General features: G+C 41.1%; 1 protein-coding gene across 6 annotated transcripts in view; it reads left to right on the top strand.

Annotated features, from left to right (window-relative positions):
- Positions 1-18,968, top strand: part of LOC120900409 (whirlin) — a 97,550-nt gene that overhangs the window by 43,316 nt on the left and 35,266 nt on the right. For all 6 annotated transcript variants that reach the window (XM_040307371.1, XM_040307370.1, XM_040307369.1 and 3 more), the window contains exons 8-12: positions 2,122-2,257; positions 2,332-2,516; positions 2,594-2,765; positions 2,865-2,981; positions 3,064-3,102. In XM_040307371.1, the coding sequence (XP_040163305.1) occupies positions 2,122-2,257; positions 2,332-2,516; positions 2,594-2,765; positions 2,865-2,981; positions 3,064-3,102 (649 nt within the window). The remainder of the gene's footprint in view (positions 1-2,121; positions 2,258-2,331; positions 2,517-2,593; positions 2,766-2,864; positions 2,982-3,063; positions 3,103-18,968) is intronic.

The following is an 18,968-nucleotide window of genomic DNA, read 5'->3' as shown; positions in this document are numbered from 1 at the left end:
TGGGAGAGGATAGATTGGGTGGCATTGGTGGCAAAAAGGATGCGCTAAGAAGCGCATGGAATGCATTGAGTTTAATTTTTAATTCATGAACTTAGATATAGCACACGACCTTCTTCGGGGGAATGGAAAATTCCGTAAATTAATTGCATTTCTATTCAGCGTTTGTATGTTTTTTTGTTTATTTTTTTAAAAGATATAAATTAAACTTTTTCATTTGTTTTGCTGCGAATAGAGAGCACACGAAACAATTCATGATTTTATGTACAGTTTTATTTATTTTTTCTTTAATTTTTGCAACAAATGTACAAACACAATCATAAGTTCAGGTGTAAAAAATCGGTAAAGATCTACTATAACCAACAAAGCAATCCGTTATAATTATTCCCAATTGTAACTCAAAAAAGAATGTTTATTATTTATTTCACTGTCGCATTTGACTGTCAAAGGCTATTCGCATTGCTCTTTTCAAAAATTTTAACTGGAAACATCATGAAGAATAACTACCAAGTATATTTTAATCTTTTAAATATTTTTTTAAACCAAGTTTACGTAATAGAAATATGAAAGTATGTTTTAATATTTTTAATTATTTTTTTAAATGATTTGTTAAATCAAGTTTACGTAATAGAAATATGAAAGTATGTTTTATTTATAAAAACAATAGTCTATAATCTATAATTTATATTTAATTTATTCAAGCACTCGTCCAGCTTATGAAACTGCGCTACGACAACTTATTTAACTATACTATAATTAAATTCGAACTAATCCTCAGATCAACGACTTTAAAAGTAGTAAAAGCTCGTCTTATACGAATCTGTCGAAAGGTTAAAGTCAAAATGATCAATCCAGTCGCTACATTGTCTTGCTATTGATAATACAGGATCGTTAGTTCCATATAGTTTGCATGGAAAGATTGTAGCAGGTGTATAAATGTTAAGCTTTCCTAGCACGGATGGTACATTCAATTTATTATTTAACAATTTTGCTGACAAAAAAATAAATTATTAACTTTGTGACGATGTTCATGCGTAAACGACGATGTTCATGCGTTTGGACCTAGTAACAGGCAACGGTCCCTATAGCATGGCATAACACTAACTCCTCTCAAAGGTGGAAAATTGATTGCTAGTCTTGTAAACCTGGAATGAAACAAATTCCAACTTCTTTACCCAACTAACACTATGTGGAAACCAAATGACAGAACAATACTCTATACATTAACTAAAGTATCTTATCTTCATTAAGTGTCAGCTTAAAGCTTATTCATATGAATAAATACCATTTTAAGGATTTTGTAGCACAACTACCTAGGCCTTCTCTCCAGGCCTATAAGTTTGGTCATTGTTAATTGCATGTTTAACATGCTCCAAAAGCACACTAAACCAGATTGTACCATTTAAATATTTGTAATCGATTAGACAATTTTGAGATGTTTGACTTTGCTGTTAGAATAATAGTTACCTTCTAGAAAGTGTCAGAAAACAACCTTTCATTTCCACATTCTAGTGACCTCTATTCACTGGCCTTGCTTGCAAAAAAGTACGAACATTCTAAAATTGAATTTATTTGCCTCGTGCAAATTGCAAGGATTCGTAATGAATTTCAATTCGTCGCACAAACACTCCGGGTGCATTATTTCCAATTTTCCACCCAAAAAACGCTCCCCGGAAAAGAAGATTAAACATTACATGTCCCTGTCAGTGCGAACGATTTATAGCGCCCCGAGTGTGCGCCATCCATGTGGGTCATACATACTCCCTAGCCGCCTTCCGAATTATGCGCCCAAGGAAGTAATTTTCTATTCACAGCACAGTGTGCCGTATCCCTCTCCGACCCCAAGGAATTTATGTGTGTGTGTGTGTTTGTATGGGGGGAATGAGGGAGGTTCTCGGTCTCGGCAGGGAATTGTTGCATCGTGCCACTGCAATCGCACCGGAATTAAAATTTATCGCCTGCCTTCTCTCTCACCCTCTATCTCTCTCTCTTTCTCTCTCGCTCTTTTATTCCACATTCTTGCCCCGTTTCGCTCTTTTGATCGGAAATCGTCGGTGGCGCGCACGATCGTAAAATAATCGGCACTAATGAAAATAAAACAAAAACCGAAAACCTCGCCTGCAGAGTCCGAAGAGTCGACCTACTGATAGAGCCCGGCCAGTCGCTCGGACTGATGATACGGGGCGGGGTCGAGTACGGGTTAGGAATTTTTATTACCGGCGTCGACAAGGACAGTGTTGCCGACCGGGCAGGACTGATGGTGAGTTTCCGCTGCCCTCTCGGAGCTTGACTGTTTTCTTTGACCCTTCTACTCTGCTCCTCTCCACTCCGCAGGTCGGCGATCAAATCTTAGAAGTGAATGGTCAATCATTCATGGAGGTTACCCATGACGAGGCTGTTAGTCAATTTAAGTTCCACAAACGAATGTCGCTGCTGGTCCGTGACGTTGGGAAAGTGCCACACTCGTGTACCACCGTTGAGCCGGAACCGTGGGACGCCTACAGCCCGACCGGTGTCAGGTAAGATCGCTGGTTTCAACTTCCAAAACGGTTGGCGAACGCCTGCTTCTTCACTGCGTGTGCTGCTTTCCTTTCAGAACGCGCAGGAAATGTCCGGTGTCAGCGATGGTTGAAGAAAAAGCCAGATCCTTATTACCTCGTCATCATTTTGCTAACCTATCATATTATATAGCGGAATATGGTGCTAGAGGAATGACCATAGAGGCCTTCGTATCTGTTTTATTAGAAATGTTAGATACACCCGAAAAGGTAAGTGTTGTCGCGGAAGCTTCAAGCAAAGCAGGGTGGGAGGCCATTCTTCTCCTAATCGCAACGGCACGTTGCCACTTACCTTTTCATCACACACAGCATACGTTAGTGACCGAAATAAGGGAATTAATTTTCCCCGAGGACAGAACGCGTTACGATGAACTTGTATATAGGAGAGGTAGAGACGTCTACGGTGATCCACTAGATAGGCATAGGGTAAGTAGTTTCTCCGTTCCTTCGAAACGACCTGAGGCTCTAACTTCCACCGTTTCTGCTCACACCGTTTCCAACACCACAGCGAAAAGGAGATCATTTACCTCATTCACACGATATACCGGTAAGTCCGTGCAGAAGAGGGACACCTTTTTTCCTCTATTTCTTTTACAAAACTCAGTACTTTAATTTCCTTCCTTACTTTCATCTACTCTTTTTTGATCAACTTATCGATTTATCGCGCCACTCACTCGAACGAGTTTTACTGTTTCACTAATTACTGCAACTAATTACTGTGAATCGGCTTACGCGACAATTCATATTTGCTCTCGGCTCTGTCTCTCTCTCTCTCGCTCTCTCTCTGTCTCTGTCTATCCCTTTTTTCTGTATCTGTATGTTGCTTTTGCCCTTAACTCGTTCAAGCCTGTATTGATAGGAGGCTGCGCTGTTTGATACTTAATTTGATACACCAGCTAACACGATTCTGATTTGAAGCTTTTACGGCGTCACAAAAAAACCCTCCAAAACGCAGTGCAGTGTGATAATTGCTGAAACAGTAAAGAATGAATCTTAGCACACGGCCTCACTCAGACACGCGCACACAAACACGTAAACACACACTCACCTAAACACGGTGCCACTGCACACTTCTCTGCACACTTGTCACTTCCGTTTTGTTTATGGCTGTTTGTCCATACACTCGGTCACTTTTCACTTCTATTTCGTTCTTTCTGTTCGTTCTCCTTCTTCTTCCAACGGCTTTATGTCATTTGTACCGTACTTACTACTCTGCTAGCAAATCTAAAACGCCTCTCCTTCCCTCAATGAAGCCTCAATGAAACAGAAAGGGCGACAGTAACGCTTTCCACCACTCACCTCTCACCAACACAGCGCCGTTACTTGTTGCCAGCTGTGGAATTTCAAGATTTTAATCGCCTGCGATTACCGAAACGTTTTCGAGCGGGGACAAATTCCAAATTTAATCCATACGACACCGCCATCGAAAAGATAAATTGTTCTTACACGGTGCATTCAACAGGAAGGCGTACGCGCGCGAGCAGCGGCGGCACGGTTTGCAAATGTTCCGGGGCTTTCCGGTAGTTTCCGGTTGAGCGGCAACATTTTGACTTTGGACGTTGGCTTTTAATCCTTTCGGCTCTCGGTATACACTCACACATACACACTCCTCTCTCCCATCATAGGATGCTGGAGAAATAGAAAAAGGGGTGCGTTTCTGATTCTAAGCCACCGCTTTGGATCGTTCATTAGCATTGCGATTATTTCGGCGAATTCCACACTGGGTACAAGCGATAGACAGCTTCACCTTTACCTGCACACGTGTTACTACACATTCACACATAAACACACACAGGAAGTAGCTTTTACACTTTCACGTCGGTTTAAAGTACACACGCAACACAGACACACACCCAACCAATTCTAGCGACACTTGCATACACTTTCGATAGTACACGTACATTTGTACACCATTTTTAGAGATATTGCAACGTAAGGCACTCCAGACGTAGCAAACACTTAGTGACTGGCGATGCAAACTAGCTGCAGCGTGTAGAATGCATAGAATTGTATACATCAAGTACTCCAAAGATAAAAGAAATATGATACAATAATGTTTATATCAGTATGACAAATATTCTGCAGTCGAAAAAAAGGTTCAATTATTATAAAACAACTCAATTGACATTATGCCATCGTTGCTGTAATCAAACATAATTTTTAGAAATAACTGTTCAGAACAATGTCCTGTGTAGTTAAAGCCAATATGTTATACAGAATTTTACAAGCCATTTTGCAATGTGCGCTGCATATTTTGTCGCTCAGAATATTTACTTTGACTTCTAGTGCGTACTTGGAGTGGTGCAATGTTAAATTTATCCCGCCCAAATTAAATTTTAACATCCCTATGGAGTAATTTGATCTTTAACTCGTTTTAATCACCAATAATCAGCATTTGAAAAGTGCTGCGAAGTGAGCGATAAAATATAACAGGTAACATTACAAAATGCCTTGTAAAACCCTGTAAATTGTTCAAATATTGGTTGAATAGTATTTTTTATCTGATGTGGCAATAATCCAATTGGAGAACAAATTTGGTTCATTATCGAATGATTTTTTGTATTTCTTCTACTATTTTCATGTTTGTTCTCATGTAATTTGTATAACTACATCCTTTTTTAATTTTTTTTATTTTACATATACATATTGAATAAGTAAATGATAATTGTCCAATTTGATTGATTGTCCATTTGATTCATAAAAAATAACTGTTGAAACAATCACAATCAGTTGTTACCCGTATTGGTTCTGAACTTATGGATCAGTGGAGCAGAACATCGAATGCTTGTCACGACACTATCAGTGCATCCTGTCCATCAATGCAGTTAAAGCTTATTTTACTCAGCAGAACACAGACACGCACGCGTCACTGATCCATTTGTGTTTGAAAACTTTGCATTTTTTGTGTGTGTGCCCTGCTTGAGTAACAAAACTCATCTCATGTGCTTAAGTATCATCCCCATACGCATTATAAACCTAAATGCAACTTTCCTCGGAACTTTCCAAACGACACCGTGTATATGCTGGCGGATGCAGCTTAGTGCCCGCATAAATCTTGCCCGTCCCAGCGATATTAAGAAATAACATTATGCTACCAGTAGCCGGTCTGGTGGCCCCCGGAGGGCAGTGTCACACCAGTAGCGGTCACCAATCACCGGCAGAATGATGCTACTTAGAGAGGTATCCTAATCTAATTATCTCGTATCTCGTAATAAGATTCCGGGCCAGTTGGTCTTGGTACGCCAGCACCGATCGCAACGGACCGATAGCGATGCCATCCCGCAAGATGCCCGTTGCTGATGCCCGTGCAGGGGGAGTGTTCTTTAAGTAACGATGTGAGATAAAGTTTTTTGCCTTGCACACACGTGGCCTTCCTCTTCGCTGCTGTGGCACCATCTAAGGCGCAGCTTAATAGAGGTGTCCTTGAAGATAAAAAGCTGCACACAACATACCACCACCGAAGCTGAATATGTTACGGGATTGTTGGTCTTGTTGGATTGGGAACTTTGTCCCAGTTTCCATCTACCGGGTGGAGTGAAGTGTTTTTTAAACCATCACAAATTACTCGCTAAAGCCGCCGGCTGCTTCCACCGTTTCCTTCCCAGCTTGTGTGTGTACAGGGTAAGTGCAGCGGAAACTGCTGAATCGGTAAGGGGGAATCGGCATACATTTCGTACAGCGAGAATTGTTCAACCTAGCGAGCACGTTACCTTTAAATATATGGAAAAGTGGCAAAGAAAAAGAACCCAACCAAACCCACCATCCGGTGGTAATTGGTTTTCTTATAATCCACTCCGCCAGCAGTAGTATGCTCACCGCCTGATAGTGCTGGCTCTATGCAGCGTTACCAAAGAATACAAAAAAACTGTCCCTCTGTTCACTTTGAATAGATTAAAGGAGTCGTACGGTACGGAACGGTATGTTCGGAAGGAGGATAAAAAAGTTTATTGCCTGCCTGGGCTGTGTGGTACGATGTATATGGCTTAAGTTGTTTTCGAGTTGGAAAAATTCACCTTCGCCTAACTTTTGCTACAAACTGCAGCCAACTACTGTTCACCGAAAGCGAGGAGTCAACATAGAAAAGCTAACGCTGTCCATGTTTGTGTGGTTTGCAAAGACAAAAAGGAAACACATTCTGAATGGAGATCTACTTCTCGCTCCTCCTGGTGTCTATGTGAACAAATGCAGCTAGAAAGCCGTTCTACCAGTTTAAATGTAAACAGCTAATTTTCGATGGTTTTGTTTGCAGCTGCTCCCGTACGCCGTTGCTTCTCAGATTAGCCATAGCGACCTGTTTGTAGGAGCACTTTTTCTTTCCCCTTTCATATGTGAACAACTGGAGAAAATTCATTTTAATGGGAGCTGATTTATTTACTCCCGAAATGTACCATTTGGATCGCTTTCAGTGACAACTTCCCCCGGCAAGGACACTGTAAGCCTTTCCTATTTCCTATCTTTGCCCCACGTGAAAAAGTATTGTAATTTGGTTGCCGTTTTCAATGGCACTCCCTGTTGCGGTGGATGAAATTTCCGGCAGTGAAGCGAATTGACAGCCATTTCCCTTTTAAAGAGAACATTCTTTCCATAAGAAAAGACTGGGAGGGAAGATGGATACTAAGCAAAAGAGGCGAAATCGGAACAACGACATCTTTTGCAAGCCGAAACTTTTGATCAAACTTTACCTCAACTTCGTAACGTTCGTCCTTCAAACCGTCCTGTACACGCTCCAATCCTATTACGGGGTGGGGGTTTGTCGCTTGCCTTCCCTTTCCCAACGCCACGAGAATGCAACCGGGGCTGAAAGTTTCTTAACGTGTGCAGTGTGCATTTGGCAAACGGTGTCGTGTGGGCTTTGCACTGCTGGTAGAGGAACGAGTACTGAATGAATGGGTGAAGCTTCTTTATCCCGTTTCCCCCTCCTCTTTAGATGCTTTGTGTCACTTCCTTCACCTTCAAAGTCCTTCGGTGCAGTGGAGGCCGATCTGGCAAGCTGCATATTTGTCCCACGGGCGTTGCGACTTGTTCGAAAGTATTTCATTAAGCACTTCCCGACCGACCGACAAGTTAGGCCGGGGTTTTTTTTTTGCGTTATAATGCCATTCTGAAGGTATTTCGCACGACACGTTCCCATAAGAGCTCGCGATCCGGTGGAGGGAGTGTCGTTTAATGCAAGATGATGGCAACCATCTTGGCGTACGTGAAATTGCTCTTTTCACTGGATGAATTTGCAATTTCCGGGAATAATCTTAAAATGTTGTTTAAAAAGTATTTAAAAGATGATCAAAATAGGAAATTAAACACCCAAAGTTAAAATAACTTTGAAAAAATTATATACAAGCTGCGTTTTGAATTAAAAAAAAACTACAAAATATATTTATAATTTATCCACTCAGAAAGTAATTTTAAAAAATGTATACAGCCTCAAAATCAAATAATTATTTGTTCTGCACAGATCCCACTGTGCCTCCACATCAATGCTGTTAGCACCACTAGCTGCCGCTAGAGGACGCTTTTCACCGTGAAATATTTCAATTCAAAGAAAACAACATGGCTGACCTGGTTTGAGAATGAGCAGAAGAATCATTTTGAATTATTAAATTTGTTTTGAGGAGTTTATGCAACGTTTTGCGATTATTTTTCCCAGTTTTATCATTTTAGATAAATATTATAATTAGAATTAGAATTGGCTTCGGACAACGCTGCAATTGCTTGTTACAGTGCAGGCTTTCACATGTCTTGGCAACCTTCTATGAACGGAAACGTTCTATTGTGTCCTTCCGCTATAAATATGCAATCATATTCGAATATCTAGGACGAAGGATATATTTTAAAGCTCATCCCTACGTATCCAAAATCAATGCGAATGATATATTTCGCTCGTAAAAATGTTTATTGTCCTTCATTTTTCACTCACTATTCGTAATGTTTCGGGGCGCCAAACGCCAAAAACACAAAAGCGAAACGGCATGGCAAAGATGCAAACGATCCAATTAAAGCCAATTGCAAATATAAATTCTTCATTCCGTGCATCATAAATCGTTCCTTTTTCCTTCCCGTCCGTCTGCCCTTCCTTCCCGCCCACCGGTTGACCGTTGTGGTTGCTAAGCTTTTCCCAGCCCGTCGGCTGCGACACTTCCTCAGGGGTCAGCACGCTAAACCGAAAAAAGGTCACCGACATTCTTTTCCGAAAAGCCGGGAGAATTCGTCACAATTACGGCACCATTGCCCAGCTTGGCAGGGTTGCGTACGAGCGCGAAAAACCTCGCAGGGGTCAAGCGCATTCACGCATTGCCCTCGTTGACCGTTAAAGGTTAAAGCGGGAAAGCCTTTTTTCCATGTTTTTCGAGCAGCAGCAGCATCCCTGAAGGAAGGGAGTAGAGTACATCGCCACCCTAACCATGGGAAACGTTACAGAACGGGGCATGGTTTTAAAGTTTTTCACCCGACCCGGGCGACCACAGCGCGCGAGAGGGTCAGGTCAGGTCAGGGCGAAACAATAGGCCCGGTCGGGCGGTCTCGGACCATTAAGCCCGGGGACGGCCCCGAAAGGGCACTGGGGTGACAAAGTTCGCAATGAAAACATGCAAATAAATAACCTTCCGATGACAGTTTCGGGGTTTTTCGGCAGACTAGGCGCGCTGAAAAATCGCTCAAATAAATGCTCCATTTTTAACTGTACCATTTCGGTTGGGCGAGCCGGAACAAAAGAAAACGCTGCCGCTGCCGGAAGAAAATCACAGGGGCACAATAATTACCAACCCGGTCAGCCGAACCGAGGGGTCAGACGCTGCTGTAGAAACGGCTTTAGGAAAAATGTTGCATTTTTCCTCCAAACACTTTAGCTAACCATTTATCAAAACGGTTCGTCGCTTGAAATGCATTTTTCGGCCAGCGCACAGTTCCTAGAAAAGAAGGGGCACGGCCAATTCCGCACGGCCTGAATGCATGCGAAAGAATCGTCTTGAAAATTTTTGTTATTACAATTGCAATCATTCACGCATCCCGGGGATTACAGAGGAACCCATGCCGAGCGTTGCAATGTTGGCGCAATGATGGTCAGCGCGCATTATTGGTGCGCGCGTGTGAAATGGCGATTGATTGGTCAGCGGTGCGTAACGGCTGGACGGGAATGGCGCCAATGGCGAACGGCGGTGCGCAATGGCGCGCAAGACATTTCGATCGAACGGCCGAATTCATTGCGAAGGGTCAACTAATCCGGCACGTTAGCCGAATGTAATCTGATTTTGGGCTCGATTTCTTTTTTTTTCTTCGCTAAGCTTTGTAATTACGATTGCATTCATTGATGAAGATTGGCGGTGGACAAGCATTGCGGTGGTTTTTATTATATTCAGAAGCCATGGAGTGTGATTTCTTTCACTGTGGCAAAGTACAACATTTGCAAAAGTGCAGATGTTAATGGTTGACCTACATGGAATTTATGAAATTTTCATATAATTCGATATTCATGTATTTGCATAGCTCTTTCTATACTTTGCTTCATATTTTTATTAGTACCAGTTGTTTTCAAATATAACCATCTATATACATTTTGAATCAATGCTACGATTTTTTTTTAAAGAAACTTCAAAGTTAAAAAAACCACTTAGCTTTCTAGCTGTGCTTAACTTGATACCTTAAAATAATAAGATTATTCGATAGTAGGCAGACATTTCAACTAGCACTTAAAGCCAATAAAAAATAAACACAATGTTTACACTTCTTTCTATCACGAAAAAACTTTCAAAACATGTATCGAGCAAATTTAGGAAGTAGGAAAAATAAACGCAGCTATAAAAAAAAAAAACATAAAGATACATAAATCAATTATTCAATTCTTATATATATTAATGCCACTGCTAAACAAAATGTGTTACTCCAGTTTTTGGTTTTCGGCCTGGATATTTTTAGAGGACAGTTGGACGTATATGCCTATTGTGGTAAATTATATACCGATATACCAGAAATGGCTCTTAATATCTCATTTTTCTTCCTTCTTTGGCTCAACAACCATTGTGGGCCTGTATGTTCCACTAATGTGGTTTGGCTTTCAGAGACTTACTGATTACACATAGCAGGATAGTCAATCCTACTTATGGGGGCACGGTCTATTCGGGGCTTGAACCCATGACGGACATATTGTTAAGTCGTACGAGTTGATTACTGTATCGCCAAACCGGCACCAGAAAGCCTAATTACTTGTTGAAAATAGGGCGTTTTAACAAAACTTACATTGTGCATAACAAAGACCATATACTACTAACTACATAACTTTGATAATGGATACGGTCGCTATGTAGTAACTTTGACCTCGCGCTGGCCAGGGTGGCCTTCAATAATCGGTAAGGAAGGTCATGGTCTAGCCGAAATAGTCAAAACTGAGATGGATACTGTTTCGATGCGAACTTATCGGCACTTGATCGTTCACGCGATCGTAGAAACTCTTAAGAGATTTCCCTTCCTGGAAACGGTGGAGTCTAGAAGTCTTACCTTGGATAGGAGGACATAACTCTTTAAATGAGAAGTCGATTGATGTAGGAAAAGTATAGTCCTAACCTGACAGTCCGAACGAATCTTGCCATGGTATACTATATATTGAGTATATGTATACTTAATAGAAGTTATGGATTTCGTACATTTGATTCCGGGATGTATGTTTAAAAGTTATTTTATATTTCTCTAAGCTAGTTCCGGTTGTCTTTTGTTGACAAGAACGATACTTCTTGTAACTAAGTTCATGTTTTGGGTTTTTAGATGTATATACTTTCCTGCTTTGAGTTATAATGCATAAACTGTTCCTGCTTTAGGTTATGATGCCTAAACTGTTCCAATTTACGCTATGCTCTTGGTGTGTTTGGGAAAGTGGGTTTCTAATTTATATTGTATGTTCCGTGTTTCTCTTAATTCTGGTATGTTTTGTATAGTAGATATGCTACATCAGTACTCATCGTATGGTCGGTTACCCGTATCTTGGACGTATTAACCTGTTCGTTAAGACTGTAGACTCTTAAACAAAAATAAGGCCTCCATTGTTATACGTTTATCTTTCTTTTGATGTAAAAGTATGTTATAATAGCCTGAGTAGTCATATCTGGCGAAAAGGGGTCATCTCGTTCGGAGAAGAGTGGAGATGAATAGATAGTTGAACATGGTTTAAAATGATTTCTTGCATATTTGCTTAACTTTTACCCTCCAGGAAATGACGAGCTAGATTATTTATTGTTTTATTCGTACTGCACATAGTGTAGTCGGTAATTTTGACGATACCAGAATTATTTTTTCATGCTTACTTTAATGTGATAAACATTGAAGAATGTTTTCTGCAATTCTGTCTTCAAAAATATGCGTTTATTTAATTCGTTTTCTATGCAAAACGTTATTTTAAAAGGAATTACTTAAAAGTGTTTTGCAAATAGTTAAAAAAAACTTTATTAAAAACACTACATAATATCTTGTTTGACTAACAAAATGTTTAAGCTTTTGTATTGATCCTAGAGTTTCGATTTAAACAACATGAAACGAATTAAAAATGATTTTAAAACAAATATTTATTATTGTTGTTTATCATTGGTCTCGCAACGTCGTAACATATGCCCTCATCTCTGAGCACCATTTAAACACTATTTAACTAGCAAAACGGCCTCGAGAAGCTTTCAGATGAGTCATGCCGGTGCAAGTCATCGTTTCGATACGCCAGCCTCCACCACCGCCATGACAAATATGCAACAAATATACGTCCTTTACTGTAGGCACCGCCGAGAGCCAACACATGGCACCAGTAAAGCAGGAAACAGTGCCTGTCATGAATTTTCGATTTTTCCTAGCACACCAAAACCGCACAAACTGCGTAGTTTCAATTAGCCAAACTCAAATTCGAAGCAGAAAAAAAGATAAAAAAAACCTTCTTCCTGCTCTCAACTCCCGCATGCTCTTGGATCGTTCTACAAAACAAACAAACGGCAACTGGTCGCGATCATTAATCATAAAACGGTGGCGGCAACCGTGGCTAAAAAGCTCTCGAGACTAACTCGAGCTAACAACGGGCAACAACGGACAACAACAAAAAAAAATCAACACACGCACATACATACCGTATCGCTATCAAAAAGTCAGCCACGAGACACTGATTCGATAAATTAGATCGCTATTGTCGAGGCGGTCGATTGTTCGATCAAGATTGGGCCCGCTCAGGATCGCTCGTCTTGGTGGCCCTGGTCTTGCGCAAGCCAAACAAAAAAACCATCAATCCTGCCAACCAAAAAGGCGGGCTCGGGCACAAAAAGAAAAAGAAAAAACATCATCCATTCCTTCCCTCGGTTCAAGAGTGACTCGTGCGCAAAACTGCATTTGCGCACCTTTTGCTCCGACCCCGGTCCTACCTAAGCTGTCTTTTGCGCAATTCCTTCTTTGCGCAGCGTCACCGAAGAGTAATGATCTTTACTCGGGGTCTGATCTCCCCCCTGAACCGCTGAAGTGAAAGGTGACCGGGGTCATAATGTCTTTGAAATTGAGCATCTTTGGTTACTAAGCTGACCCAAAGTCCTCTCCGGATCGCTGCGGGTGCTCCCGGGCGATCGGCCCGGCTGTCTCGTCTACCATGCTTCTTTTTGGCTCGTGTTGAAGGACTCTTTCATTCGGAGATTTGGGTTTTTTCTTCCGCTCGAAAGAAAATCCAGCGGATCCAGTAGGTTTGTGATCCGTCTCTTCGTTTTTGTGCAATGCAAGAAGCATAAACGTCATAATAATGTATACATTGTTGCAGATTTCGTACAGCCAGCGCCAAACCTGAAAAAAGTGCAAAGAAATGCAAAAAAAAGCTTGCATTGAATGTCTGGACAATTCTACAGTGGTTATTCTCTCTCTCTCTCTCTCTCTTCTCGTTGCATTGACAATTATTTCCTTTTTTTTTGTTAGTACTGAATCAATGAATTGGCATTAGAAAGACGGCTTGCTCTTGAGAAGGAGGAGGCCCAGGAACAAAAACTCATCCATCCCTCATTATTTCGCTAGCAACAATCGCTGGGCTCGCGTACAAACGGGCACAAAACAATCACCGTTCGTGTTTCTTTGCGGAAGTAACAACGGAAGAGAAAGGAGATGCATAGAAGCAATAGAGAAATGTACAGGAACCAAGACTTCGAGCCACCCTCAATGTGCCTTGTTTATGCGTCACATTCGGAACGATGCTTAGGAACGAGAAAATACGGTTGAATGTAAAATTTAAACCCTGCTTCCGATCGGACCGACCCAAAAGCTGCCAACCATTCGATGTATATTCGGCTCAAATTACTTGCCTTTACTGCTCTGAGGATGATTTCTTCGCGCTTTTTGGCTGAAACGCTAAACCAAACGCAAGCGCACGCGCTCGTCAACCGCCGTTCGCGTGAAACCTTTCAGCCGGCCTTTCTGGTTTGGATGTGGTGGAAAACTTTTTCCCGGTTCGAGGACCTACAGACGTAGCAATCGTTCTCCTTCAGTTTGCAGCAGTCCAAACAGAGGCGCGTGTTTGCATCAAATATGGCCGCTTTGTTTGTGGAAGGGGTTGTGGAGCGCGTGTGTGTGTGTGTGAGAGTGTCGAGAATGAACCGTGAAAGGATAACGTAAACACAGCTGGACACGATCACATGTTCTAGTGGGTGAAATCGGAGTTCCGGTGGTCCGGTAGAAGTGAATACTTGTCTAAGGTAGTGTCGTCTCGTTTGGTTGACATTTAACTCAAGAGCATTGTCTTCCGACAAAATGTTTGCTAGGAACGGAAAGAGATGTGGAATGGAATAAGGTTTTCAATAGCATCTGGGCATAAGAGAAGCTATGTTTAGCTTTTTTGGTAATTTTGGTTTGAATTATGGCTTACAATAAGTAAAATAAGGCAAAAGAGGATCTTAGGAAGTCTTTAACCATAAATTGTCTCTCCGTAAGCAACGAGCCTTCTTAACATGCAAAGATTTTTATTGAACCCAATCATTTTAAAATAAAATCACTTTCCCTTTTCAATACACTTTTCAAGGATTTTGTTTTCCACAAAAATAATGTCTTTCCCAAAGAAATTTACTAATTCTCAAGCAACCGTCCTATGCAGCACTGAAGTCACTCTTCTCAAATGCATAGCACAAAAAACTCCAATAAAACCCCAATAGAATAGATTCAATGGACGCTTCTAGGTAACCTTTTCCTTTCATCAAACCCGCCCAAACTACGCCCTTTGAAACTCTTTCCTTAATTTCCCTGCACCCGCCACCCTCCCTACCCTAGTAAAGTCATTCCGTCACGAATTCTGAAAAGTCAACAACTAGTCCAATAAAACAATGTAACCAAACGGCGTTGGCAATTAACAGCAGCAACAAAAGTCACCGTTTTTGGGGGCTGTTCGAGCAGGTTAGGTTTTGAGGCTGTGACGAGGAAAAAATCTCTCTGCAAAAGTTGAAAAAAACAGGTACCACTTTCCCGTTTGTTCGATTGATTTGATGTGTATGCTCATTATCAGTAGGTAAAAGCAACGTGTGCCCCGTACTACCCGTTGGCAGGCGATAGGTGATGTGATTTTTGTTTTACTGCCCCTGTTAATTGTTGTCTTGCATTGTTATCTCTTACCTTGCTGCGACCCGTCAGGGTGTTAGTGTGTGTTTGTTTTCCGACACTGGCGAGACAGCGACACCTTTGGATGTCGTTCGTTAACGGTCTCCGAAGCCTTCCGGAGACTTGCGGAGCCCATCCCTTAACGGCATTAGCGTATGGTGAAAAAAGGGAGTGCATTGAATTGGTGCCGAAAGAATTAACTGTTTTATTTTATGTATTTATTTATTTTCTTGTTTTACCCCTGCGTCGGTCGATTGGTGCGATTTTGAGAACCGATGCCGGGGGAGATCCCAGGTTTCACGAGGGGTTAACCGGCGGACGGAATTTGCCTGCAGCATCCTTTTGCAGCATTGCACGGTTTCGGTGATTAGGGTGGGATTAGGGCGGAAAAAGGATTGCCTTTTCTCAAGGTAAAGATCGTAAAAATCGTACACCAAGCTTTGAGGGCTTCCCTTCTTTTTTGGTTTTGTTCTTTCTCTCACTGACCTGAGTCAGAATAACTTTTAATTTGACATTTTTAACACACACTCACTGTCCAGTAGCTGGCAATGGTATCGTTGTCATCTGGCCTTGGATTTGTTGTGATATAACGCCCATCGGTTTGAGACTCCCGGGTCATCTTTAAGCTCGGCCTGTCTGCATGAAAGGATTAGCGTTGTCTGATCATTTGTTTTTTTGGTCTTTAACTTTATGCCCGGAGTCTCGCAACAGAGATGTGCAATTAATGGCACCATCGATCTCCATGCCCGTGGGGGTACGAAAATCGAACGAACGGGGTTTTGAGTGTGACTGAGGTAAAAAAAACGACAGAATTTCTGCGACAACTCGAGGACAATTATCAGACAGCCCAGACAGAGTGCTGGACAGTCCCTTTTTTGTTTTCAATCCGTCCCCGTGCGTGCAGAGACACAAACATATGCAGCCATCCGCGCGCCAACGGTCAGCAGCTGAAAGCTGTACATTTCGTTTCGGTGCAACGGTGCCCGATGCAGTTCCGATTGAGGTGCGTCCAGACGGCTGGGACATTCTGCTCTTTAAACGCGCCGATGAGACAATCGATGACCCGAGGGGATGTCCTGATGTCCTGTTGTGTGCTGTACGGTTTTGCTTGCGCCCGGTGCAAACTCTGTCCATCGAAGAAGCAACAAAAAAAAGGATCTTTTCCAATAGAATACGGCAGTGAGGGAAAAGGGAGAAAAATGCACAGTGCGTTGATTCAGCTTGCGCCAGATTGACCAGACCGGGCCGAGTTGAAGCGGGAAGGTCAAGCTTGTAAGCCCTGAAGATGGCTCGATTATTTATAGATCATCTTTCCAGCTTACTTCCACCTAATTGTGGATTGCATTTTTTTTGTTTCTTTCTCTTTTCCTTCTCAATTTATTGCTAAAACTGGTTGGCAATGTTCGGGAAAGGAGTTTCGGGGAAACAATGTCCAATGAACAATAAAAGGTAGAGGAACAGTGTGTGGATAGATACAGGAGAGAAAAAAAACACATCTGATAAAATCGTTGCCACAATCAGACCCATAATTGTACATTCTAGAGAGAGAAAAAAAGAAGGAAAAAGAGCTGCAAAACTTCCTTCCAAAAACATCTTTGCCGCATCTTTTGTGTGTCGGGTTAAGGTGCCCAACATAGCCTTTTCTATTTTTTACAGTGCACACTTTTTGTGCAGGAAATACAAACAACAGCTCAGGGGGAGAATGGTAATAAAACACACAGATGGAACACTGGTAGAAAAGTGAGAAGTTTTTTTCTCTCTCTCTTTTTGTTGTCCTTGGAAATCGGTCAAGACACTGTAAATGGCACGTCCTTTCGATGATGGTGGTAACTGATACCGGAAATTAACACGAGAAATCCTTCGCTTTAACGATCGTGATCGTGCGATCAATGGTCATGATTATTTTGGAGGCATAGATCATGGCATAACTAGGGGGAAAAAATGATTGCTGTAATCCGCATGTAGGTGCTATAAAATGAACCTTTTTATTGAACTATAGTGTGATAGGACTTGAGCAGTTTCGTACAAAACACACCCAATCCGCTTTGTAGGATGGCACAGTGTTTGGGTCACTATGCTTCCTGTTCAGGTTTTTTAATGAAATATGTTTTTTTAAATGAAATATGGCATATATATCTAGAAGACTTTGATGCATAACTAGGCTTAGGTGTTGTATGTCATTTTAGAGTTCTATTGGTGACTGTTGGTTTATAAGTTTCAAACGACGTATGACCTTCATTAGGCAACTCATACATATCAACAAATTTATTTTTTATAAATTAACAGCTCCTGTTTAATGCACCTATTTTGAACAGTTTCAAAATCTATCACAGTCATGTATTGGTACCTTCTTCTTCTTCCTCCTCTTCTTCTATTTCGCGTAACGTCTTACGCGGATACTCCGGTCTATACAAGCATTCGAGACTTAATCCATTACCACGCAGCCGGATATTCAATCCTTGCTTCGGTGGGACGATCCATTCCAGGCTTGAACCCATGACGGACATGTTATTGAGTCGATCTCTGTGACCTCTGTACCACGGGACCGCACCATTAGTGGTTTAGAGACATCAAATGACAGCATGGTGCCTGTGTGGTTCTAAGTGGTTAAATACTAAGTGATTCTTGGAATCAAATTGTTGGCGCATACTTTGAGACAAAGGAAATTCTAGCCATAATTGCAGTGTAATTTGGTTAATAGCATTTCCAAGAGTGTGCTTTCGAAAAGTGTGCTGGTAATAAGGGATTTGATAAAATCATCTGATTTGTTAACTAATTTTGAGACTCTCAACTCAATTCCACGGCAACCATCAATTCGCTTTTGTACATCAGAAATGATTTTGTTGCTTGTTGTAACTTCCTTGGCGTAACGTCCTACGCGGACATACCGGCTTATACAAGCTTTCGAGACTTAAACGGTTTAGTACTATGTGGAAAGAGTATTACGGAAGGCTCATTTCGAATCAATATCGTATTTGTCTGCACTTCCTCCACATCATTTACGGGCGTCTTTGTAGCGGTCGAAGAGAACATCGATGGTGAAGTGGGTGATGGAAGGAAAACAATATCAGGTTAGGATTACATTCCTTAACTATCTATGTAACAGCAGCAAACATTTGAGGTTTGCTAAAAACCTGTTGTTGAGCTTTTTGTGTCGGTTTTGTTTGATCGAATCAGTTTTGAGCTGTTATTCACTAAATTGATAAGGTTCCCATGGCAATTTAAAAATCATTTTTGAAAATCTTTATAGAGTAACTGTACCAGCTTTTGGCAGTGTACCTGTTTTCGGCAGAGTTACTAAAATCATGAAATCATGTAAAAACGCGTAGAAAATTGTCTCGTCACATATTTTTTTAAATAGAGATTTTGCCTTTACTTGAGCAGTAAAATAATGAAACTATGGTTTTCATGAAATATGATATGGTTGCCGAATTTATTCTAGCCCGTTTGGAATTTTAGAATCACGAAAAACTAGTAATTATTCACTTTAAATGCTGCCGAAAATATGCCGAAATCTCTAAATAATACATTTAAATCGGAAAATAAGAAAAAGCACAACATAAAACGATAGTTTATCGCTCAAAATAACGTCATTTTCATGAAAAATAATAAAAATTGTAAGTGTACGCGCAGTTTCTGTGAAACTGCTGCACTAACCTGCCCAATACTAGTACAGTTATCCTCCATACTTTGGTGTGCATAATCAAAATCATTACAAGCATTACAGACACAACTTTTTTTTTAAATTATTTTTCATATTTTTAAAAACTATATTTTAATAATTATACTCAAAAAAACTAAAAAAAGTTATAAAACAATATTCAAAAATCATAAAAAAAT

This window comes from Anopheles arabiensis, chromosome 3, assembly GCF_016920715.1.
Source record: "Anopheles arabiensis isolate DONGOLA chromosome 3, AaraD3, whole genome shotgun sequence".
Classification (NCBI taxonomy): domain Eukaryota; kingdom Metazoa; phylum Arthropoda; class Insecta; order Diptera; family Culicidae; genus Anopheles; species Anopheles arabiensis.
This window is presented reverse-complemented; position numbering and strand designations above follow the sequence as displayed.